Source organism: Dipodomys spectabilis, unplaced genomic scaffold (genome assembly GCF_019054845.1).
Source record: "Dipodomys spectabilis isolate Male_0828 unplaced genomic scaffold, ASM1905484v1 ptg000289l, whole genome shotgun sequence".
In the NCBI taxonomy this organism is placed as follows: Eukaryota; Metazoa; Chordata; class Mammalia; order Rodentia; family Heteromyidae; genus Dipodomys; species Dipodomys spectabilis.
The window spans coordinates 1932805-1942479 of record NW_024870966.1 but is presented as its reverse complement, the minus strand read 5'-3'; the positions used below and the strand labels follow the sequence as shown (position 1 = coordinate 1942479).

The 9675-nt window shown below is 51.8% G+C and overlaps 1 protein-coding gene across 1 annotated transcript; it reads left to right on the top strand.

Annotated features, from left to right (window-relative positions):
* Positions 1 to 881: 881 nt before the first annotated feature.
* On the top strand, positions 882 to 1337 carry LOC122126861 (calmodulin-like). The gene has a single exon (XM_042701434.1). The coding sequence runs from the start codon at positions 882 to 884 to the stop codon at positions 1335 to 1337; it is 456 nt and encodes a 151-aa protein (XP_042557368.1).
* Positions 1338 to 9675: the final 8338 nt, after the last annotated feature.

Here is a 9675-nt window from a genome sequence, read left to right as displayed (position 1 = left end):
GGATACAATGTTGCAGTCACGGCAGGCGGGATCGGATCAGATACTGAGCTGCAGTCACGCAGGTGGCTCCGGATACAATGCCGCAGTCACGCAGGGGGCTCCGGATACAATGCCGCAGTCACGCAGGCGGCTCCGGATGTTTTCTTGCAGTCACGGCAGGCGGGATCGGGGATCGGATACTGAGCTGCAGTCCCTGCAGGCGGGCTCCGGATACAATGCCGCAGTCACGCAGGGGGCTCCGGATGTTTTCTTGCAGTCACGGCAGGCGGGATCGGGGATCGGATACTGAGCTGCAGTCCCTGCAGGCGGGCTCCGGATACAATGCCGCAGTCACGCAGGGGGCTCCGGATGTTTTCTTGCAGTCACGGCAGGCGGGATCGGGGATCGGATACTGAGCTGCAGTCACGGCAGGCGGGCTCGCTCCGGATGTTTTCTTGCAGTCACGCAGGGGGCTCCGGATGTTTTCTTGCAGTCACGCAGGCGGCTCTGCAGCACGTTTCCTTGCAATCACAGCAGGCTGAATGCACTTACGGTGTGCGGTCACCGTGAACGACGCCACGTCCCCCTGTCGGGGGCAGGATGTCATGCCAGTCCCCGAATTCCTTTTTCTAGATCTTTTTAATGTGAGGGGGGGGAAAAAACCCACGGCGGTGCCGCTGGGGCCTCGCGGGGGCGAGGCCGTTATGGACTGCCCGGTACCCGTGCCCCGTGCCCGGCGCGCCCCGGCCCAGCTCGCCCTCCCCGACCCCCTTGTCCTCCCCCACCCCCTCTCGCTGTCCTCCCCCATTCCCCGCTCCCTCCTTCCCCCCTCCTTCCCCCGTCCCCTCCCCCTCCTCCCCCCCGCCGTGCTCCCCCTCCCCTCTCCCCCTGCCCCTCGCAGCATGGACGCCCCTGTGCTGACCGAGACACAGATGGCCCAGCTCAAGAAAGCCTTCTCCCTGTTCGATAAAGATGGCGCTGGCGTCATCAAGACCCGGGACGTGGGCACCTTGCTGCGGTCGCTGGGCCAGAACCCCACGGAGGCGGAAGTGCAGGACCTGCTGGGCCAGGTAGACCCCGACGGGCAGGGCACGGTGGCGCTCCCCGTGCTGGCGGCTGTGATGGCCAGCCGGGGCTCGGTGGCGGTGGAGAGCAAGGAGGAGATCCGCGAGGCCTTCCGCGTCTTCGACAAGGACGGCAGCGGCTTCGTCAGCGCGGCCGAGCTGCGCCAAGTCCTGACCACGCTGGGGGAGAAGCTCACCGACCTGGAGGTGGACGAGATGATCCGCGAGGCCGACATCGACGGCAACGGCCTGCTCAACTACGAGGAGTTCGTGCAGATGATGATGGCCAAGTGAAGGACCGGCCCCACCCGGGCCTGTCCCGCCCAGGCCACGCCCCTGGCCACGCCCACCCGGGCCTGTCCCGCCCAGGCCACGCCCCTGGTCACGCCCCTGGCCTGCCACGCCCCTAGCCACGCCCCTGGCCTGTTCCACCCAGGCCCCGCCCCGGCCCCGCCCAGAAGAGGCGAGCTCCACCCTTTACTTACCAAAAAAGAAAAGAAAGAAAGGAAGGGTTCCTGTATTCATTCCATTTCTCTATAGCAAAACCGAAGGTGCGAAAGTGCCCGTTGTCCACACCAAGTCTGCACGCGTGGGCCGGTGGTCTGCCCCTCCAAGGAAGCTCCGCCTGAGGACCGAGCTCCTCAGCACTGAGCACGGTACTTGACAAAGAAGGAAGTGGCAGTGGGTTCCTGTCTGGGCCGGCCAGGGCTTCACGCCTGCCGCAGCCTGCTGGTAGAGCACCGCGGGCATTCGGATTAAAGTCGCAGATGGGAGTTCGGGTAAATGGGTTCTAGCGGGTTTGCTGAAAGCGAGCGTGTTTCTAATGGGTTGACCTTCAGGAGGGGGAGCAGGGAAAAAAGCAAAACTGGGTGAAGGGTGAGCCAGAGACGCGGCCCTCGGGTCCCGCTGGGCTTCCTGCGCCCCCGTGAGCCCCGCCTGGCCCCTGGGGTCTGTTGGTTTTAGCATCGTCTAGCATTGCACTAGAGCGAAGTGAGTGTCTGGGGTCACTCACCCAGCACACACACACTTCTGATAAGGAATCTGCACCAGGAGCATCTTTGGACTCTGTTTTTAAAGCTCTCAGAACCACCACCTGGAACCCCCAGGGGACACTGTGGTTGTGGACGTCAGCACAACCATAGACATTGCCGTTCAAGAAACTTACAATTTACCTCCGTTCCAAGTTGTAAATGCTAGTCTTTCTATTTCAATAAAAAGACCGTTAACTTTTTAGAAAATCCCTTTTATTCATGTTTAATCCGTGTGTGTGTGTGTGTGTGTGTGTGTGTGTGTGTGTGTGTGTGTGCCCGTGTGCGCCTATCCTAGGGCTTGAACTCAGAGCCTGGGTGCTGTCCCTCAGCTTTTTAGCTCAAGGCTAGCTTTCTATTACTTGATTCACAGCTCTATTTCTTTCTCTTCGGTAGTTAATTGGAGTCTCAAGGACTTTTCTCCTGGGCTGACTTCAAGCCTTGATGCTCAGATCTCAGCCTCCTAAGTAGCTAAGATTACAGGTGTGAGCCAGCAGCACCCAGCTTCATTTTGTTCTGTATATTGTTCATTTTCTCAAAAAAAAGTATACATATATATTGTCAGTTGTGGGGCTTGAACTTGGGGCCTAGGTGCTGTCTCTGAGCTTCTTTGTCCTCAAGGCTAGCACTCTGCCACTAAAACCATAGTATCACTTTCAGTTTTTGAGTGGTTATATGGAGATGAGCCTCACAGAAAGTTTTCTGCCTAGGCTAGCTTTGAATCATGATGCTCAGGTCTTAGCCTCCTGAGTAGCTAGGATTACAGGCATGAGCCACAGGTACCTGGCTCTATATATAAAGACCTGAACATCTGTCTTCAAAAGCAACCTCTGTCATGGAAACCACACTCAGCCATGGGCAAACGCAATAAAAAGCCTGACAGACACAACCAGGGCCTGAAGAACAATTCCAGGGATTCCACAAAGACTCGTTACTTTCGTTGATTTGTTCGTTACTTTCGTTGATTTGTTTCTAAAGCCCAAGACAATCTCTCCAATCTCACGTATTAGTGTCCCCCTGCCAACAATATTGTATACTGACACAAAGGCATCTTGTAGGACATTTCTGATTGCGTAATACTTGGCACTCATAGCTGAAGAAAGCTCCTTACATGGAGCTGCTGCACAGTTCCAGACTACATAAAACCACACAAGATGGGGTTCACCGCTAAGGCCAATTCTGTGGTCCTAAAAGTCAAAGTGGACAGCTGAGGAAGGCAGAGTCTCGTTAGAGATAAAGAAGGTGGGCTGCCGAGGGGCACAGAACCATGAGGTATTCAACGCCCCCCTGTTTCCAGCCTCAGAACCTCCAGCTTCTGGGCAGGGGCCCTACCCGCCCTGCTGAGCCTCAAAGGCACAGGCGGCCCCAGAGCAGGAGGGAGCAAGTCAGACCGCAGCTCCTGTCCCCCAAGCAACTGGCATCTCCATGAAGTGACCAGTCAAGACTCCACCTTTCTCCTGCTTTAAAAAGAAAACACTTGCCGGGCGCCAGTGGCTCACGCCTGTCATCCTAGCTAGGCAAGCTGAGATCTAAGGATCACAGTTCAAAACCAGCCCAGGCAGGAAAGTCCATGAGACTCTTTTGTGTGTGTGTGTGTGTGGTCACAGGGCCTGAACTCTAGGCCTGGGCACGGTCCCTCAGCCCTTCAGCAAAGGCGAGTACTCTACCACTTGAGCCACAGCACCACTTCCAGCTTTTTCTGCTTATGTGGTGCTGAGGAATAGAACCCAGGGCCTCATCCATGCAAAGCAAGCACTCTACCACTGAGCCATCTTCCCGGTCCCCTATGAGACTTTTAACTCCAATAAACCACTCACAAAACTGCAAATGGCGCTGTGGCTCAAGTGGTAGAATGCTAGCCTTGAGCTGAAGGGCTCAAGGACATTGCCAGAGTTCAAGCCCCAAACCAACCAGAGAGAGAGAGAGAAAACACAGCATTTGTTCTTGTAAGAGGAAGATATTTCCATGCACACATATAACCTACTTTCATCACATTCACACCCTTCTATCTTCTCCTTTGCCCCTCTCCTCTCCCAGAGATCCTCTCCCAAACAGTCCCCCTGTAATTTACTAGACCTCTCCTTTTAAGAGCAAAAAAGTAACACCCACTGGATTTTGTCAGCTATATGAGAATTGATGGTATCAGAGGCTGATAGAGGGTCTCATGGTAAGTGGGCCTGAAGACAGGTTTAGAATGATGAACGGAGCAGCACTGATCAAGATGCCTTGAACTCATAAACTGACATGTTGAATTGAAAATCCCTTTTCTATAACTGCTTGATGCTCATTTTTAAAAATGCAATCTCAGGGCACCAGTGGCTCACGCCTGACATCCTAGCTACTCAGGAAGCTGAGATCTGAAGATCATGGTTCCAAAAGCCCGGGCAGGAAAGTCTGTGAGACTCTTACCTCCAATAAACCACCAGAAAACCAGAAGTGGCACTGTGGCTCAAGTGGGAGAGTACTAGCCTTGAGCTGAAGAGCTCAGGCCTAGAGTTCAAGTCCCACGACTGACAAAACAAAAATGCAATAAAAAATAAATAGAAGGAGCTATTCTGGGGCTGGAGCAGCCACGGGTGGGAGAGAGCGGTCCAGCAGAGGAGGGAGCAAGAGGAAGAGACAGAACTTTGTGAACAGGAGCACAAGAAACAAGCTGGCTGATGCCCTTCGCATCTTTGACCATCGAACCTTAATCCAGTAGGAAACCTAGCCATCATGTTATGCAGTGGCCTTCGACATGTAATCCATGCACCTGGAGTTCTAGACTCCAGATCCAACTCCAGGGATTCCATATGTCCAACCACTCACCCCAGTGTACCAAGTAAAGAGGCCCACAGTGGTGAAGGGCAGAGAATAGAGGTTCACCGTGTGGCCCAGATACACTACAGGAAGAGGCAAAGAGAGCATTTCCACCCATCTGCAGGGCACAGTCATGAGCTTCCGGCATCCGTGGAGGCAGAATGGGGCCGAGGGTGAGAGGGCTGCCTAATTATTAAATAGTCCCAGTTACTTTCCAGCTGTGGCCTGGACGAGGCCTCAGGACGGAGAGGGCGGGGCTGGTGTGGACGGCTCCCGCGGGCGCAGTGACAGCAAGGCTAGAGAGCGCAGGCTCCAGGCCCCAAGGGTGCAGAAGCCATGCTGAAGAGCCGGGGCTCCGTCTTTGAGATTTCCCTCCTGAGGCACAGGGATTTCTGGGGAGCCCCGGGCTGGAGATGGATGGACACCCCTGATGCTGGGCCCAGCGTGGCCGTCATCCACTTTCTCCTGTGTTCAACCTCAGTTTCCACATCTTGAGAACAAAGAGGACTCATGACAAGAGCACAGTGGCCTGTTTGGAACAGAGAGTCCAAGTTCAAATCCTGCCCTCAGCACTTGTTCACTGTTGTTTACCCTGTGCGCCTCTTCATGGGGAAATTGGGGTGGGGGGAAGAACAACGTCAACCTCTGAGGATTGGATGAGAGAATCCCTGGAAAGGGTTTACTTACCACAGTGCTGGGATTTAATTGAGTAGGGCTGCTCACTGTGCCGAGTGTTCCTATGATCCTGAGTGCCATATTAACTGTGGCATTGTTCACTGACCCATGGTTGGCTGCCACAGCGGTGTGTGGTTTGGGGGATCTGGCCTGGGAAGTGGCAGGAGAGTGGGCTGTGAGCAAACTACCAGAGCCACGCCTACAACGGCCTGAGACTTCAGCGGCCTGGAATTAGCTCCGTGAAAATCCAATTGCCAGCAGACGGTGCTTGTGCTGAAAAGCAGGGACTCCTCGCTGGGGCCTGCAAATGCCCAAAGAGCAACTAACAGCGCCAGGAAAGTTTGGCATTCATCCCTTCCTCTGACTTCGCTCCAAGCCATGCTCCCTGAAGCCACCTTGGAGATCCAGGAGGAGGGACAAGAACCTACAGTGCCCCATAGGCAAGGACTTTCCTATCATGACCTGGCATCACCATACACCAAGGTCCCCTCCCTCCCCAACAGGGATGCCCTCCGCTGCCCCGGATGAACTGCCAGGCAGCCTTCAGCAGCACATCACCCCTAGGAGTCCTCTATGCCTTCCTGACACCCCAACGTACCCCACCCTCATTCCCACACATGCTGCTCTTCCTCCTCTCTCCCCTCTTGCCCAGTGCAGGCTCCACACCTGGATCCTCTTATCTATGTCTCCTGAGTAGCTGGGACCACAGTTGTAAAACACCATGCCCGGCTTATTGGTTGCGATGGGGAAGAGGGTCTCACCAAGTTAACCCCAGGCAGGTCTTGCATTGCCACCTGTAGGAGTCTTTTTTGCACTCTCCACTCCACCTTGATCAAGGGGCCCCAAAATCCCTCCTCTGCCTATCAGAGAAAAGGAAGCCCACGTGCTCTCCGGGATATTCCATTCTGTCATGACACAGACAGGACTACTGAAACAAATCACTGCAAACAACAGGAGTCAGCACCCTCCATGCAACCATAATCTGCCTCTCTAATCCCCCCCTCCCCCAGATCATTCAGATCCAGTGTGATCCCCTTTCCAGCCTCCTCTCAAATTCCACCTGAGTCTTTGGCTAAATGCTCTCAACTCTGCGGGCCTTTCTCCCAGCAGGTGACTTTGAGCTGCTCCGCTTAGCACCTGAGAGAGTCCAGGAACTCCTCCAGCTCCTGACTCTGCTACTAATGCTGCAGCCATCCAGGACTCTGAGCCTCTTCTGGCTTCTGCAGCCCTGTGCTGCTGCAGCCATCCGGGACTCTAGGCCTCTTCTGGCTTCTGCAGCCCTGTGCTGCTGCAGCCATCCGGGACTCTGAGCCTCTTCTGGCTTCTGCAGCCCTGTGCTGCTGCAGCCATCCGGGACTCTGAGCCTCTTCTGGCTTCTGCAGCCCTGTGCTTCCTTGCTGAAATAAGGTTTCCAGCTCCTCTGCAGCTTGTGATGTCGCTCCTCTTCTCAATGGGGTTGCTGGTTCTCTGGACCTTAGCAATAGCACAGGGAAATCTCCCTGTGTTGGTGTAGGTAGAGATGGGCTGCTTTCCTCTCTCTTCTGGGCACACAGCTGATGTCCACTTCCCAGCATCCCCTGCAGGTGGAGTGGCCCCAGGACGCAATCTGATGACCCTGTGAGTAGAGCTTGAGATGTGAAAGAAGCAAATATGAACTCAGAGTAGCCCATCAAGTCATGAGACTTGTTTCTCTCTATAGGAGACTCTGGCTAATAAATGAGATACGTGAAATATCACTCCTTCACAACCCCTCAGTGAACTAGGATTTCACATCGTGATCATCAGTGGTGAAAACACGCACAGCCTGAATCTGGACAAGACACTACATATAATCGTCAGGTCACAGAAAATGCTAAGGAATCCATTTGACTCTAGAGTGGGAATGTAACCAGTAAATCCAGAACAAATCACCTGATAGCAAATTAGTTACAAAAGGCAACCATGTAGGAGATCTACATATATGTGTAGATACATATACATATTATATATGTATACACATACACATATACATATTATACACACATACCAGCACTACTGTGTATATATCAGCCAACTGCAATGAGGATATCCTTGTTGGATCATAATTCAAACAAACTATAGAGCTGGAATATGAAGCAGGCAAATGTTAACACGGCTAAGACATTGGATGATATTAAGAAACTGCAGTCAGTATGTTAGGAGTGATATTGATCCTGTAATTATCTCTTTTTTTGTAGGTCCTGGGGCTTGAACTGAGGGTCTGGGCACTGCCCCTGAGCTTCTTTGTGTTCAAGGCTAGTGCCATAGCACCACTTCCAGCTTTTTTCTGAATACTTTATTGGAGATAAGAGTCTCACACACTTTCTACCGGGCTGGTTTCGAACCCCGATCCTCAGACCTCAACCTCCTAAATAGCTAACCACCCGGACCCGGCTTGTCATTTTAAATCATAGAGCCATTTATGGAAATCCACACTTATGTATAGAATGATATACTGGGTAGACTTGGCTTCAAAATCATCTAATGAGGGGCTGGGAAGGTGGCTCAGTGGTAGAGCGCTTGCTTTGCATGCATAAGGCCCTGGGTTTGATTCCTCAGCACCACATAAGCAAAAAGAAAAAAACTGGAAGTGGCGCTGTGGCTCAAGTGGTAGCGTGCTAGCCTTGAGCTGAAGAGCTGAGGGACAGCGCCCAGGCCCCACGACCACACCAGAAAAAAAAAAAACAAAATCATCTAATGAGGGAGGGAAAGAGGAAGTGAAACAGGAAACAAATGAAACGAAGGCATCAGCTGATCACCGCAGAGCTGACGAGGAGGTATGGAGGATGAGTCCAAAAGCTCTCTCATTCAGATAATCAGTAGTAAAAGATAAAGTTTAAGAGGAAAAACTCAAATGTGGCTTCCGCATGCTCTCTCGCTGTCTGGTTTTCACATCTGGAGGTGGATGCAGAGCCACAGCCTGGAAGAAGGCCACAGCCAGCCATGAGCATCCACCTTCCACCATTGTGTGAACAATAAACACATTCGTTTGTAATACCAGGGTTTTGAACTCAGCTCTAACACCCGAACCATAGCTCTGGTCTTTTTTCCTTTCATTTTTTTTCAGACCGGGTCTCCTGTTACTGTCAGGGCTGCTCTCTAATCCCATTATCCATGCTTCCCAGCGTGTGTACCACTATACACAGCTTATTTGTTGAGATAGAGTCTCAGGAAATTTTCCCTCCTGCTGGACTCAAACCACAAATCCTCCTCATTCATCTCTGCCTCTTGAGTAGTTGGGATTGCAGATGTGCACTACCACCCTGGGTCCATTTCCTATGATATATGAGTTGTATATGAGATATATAACATTTGAGGGCTATTTCCACTGCCTAGTCTAAGTATGCATTAATCAATTATTCAGTCTTGACCCATAACTTAATTTTTTAATTTTAATTTTTTTTTTAATTTTTTTTTTTTTTTTTTTTTGTCGGTCGTGGGGCTTGAACTCTGGGCCTAGGCACTATCCCTCAGCTCTTCAGCTCAAGGCGAGCGCTCTACCACTTGAGCTACAGCGCCACTTCCAGTTTTCTGGTGGTTTATTGGAGATAGGAGTCTCACGGTTTCTCCTGCCCGGGCTGGCTTTGAACCGCGATCCTCAGATCTCAGCCTCCTGAGTAGCTAGGATTACAGGCGTGAGCCACCAGCGCCCGGCTTTGACCCATAACTTAATCTATGGGATCTTCCTGAATATTTTGTCCAAATTATTTTCTTCCCTTTGCCACTGGACCAGTCTTGTACATGAACATGCTCAGATGAAAGTAACAAGACAGCCTTTCTAAATTTTGCACAGTGTCCTGTTACTCCCCTCTCCACGGGGAGAACAAGTCAACGAATCAATAACACTACTTTGTGTAGTGTTATAAATCCATCCTGCTAACAATACTCTGTCCTCTTCAGAGATTATTACGTACCTGTCAGGTGCCTTGTTAAACTCTGACTAGGTAATTGACAGTTGGGCTTGAATAACTGTTAGAGAAAATGAAGTAAGATGAAATGTGTCTTATTCCTAGTAAGCCCACAGTAAGTCTATTGATCACTTTTGCTTCTAAGAGGGTCACATATAATTCTTTTAGTAATGTATTCTATGCTCTTAGCTGGCTTCATTTGTC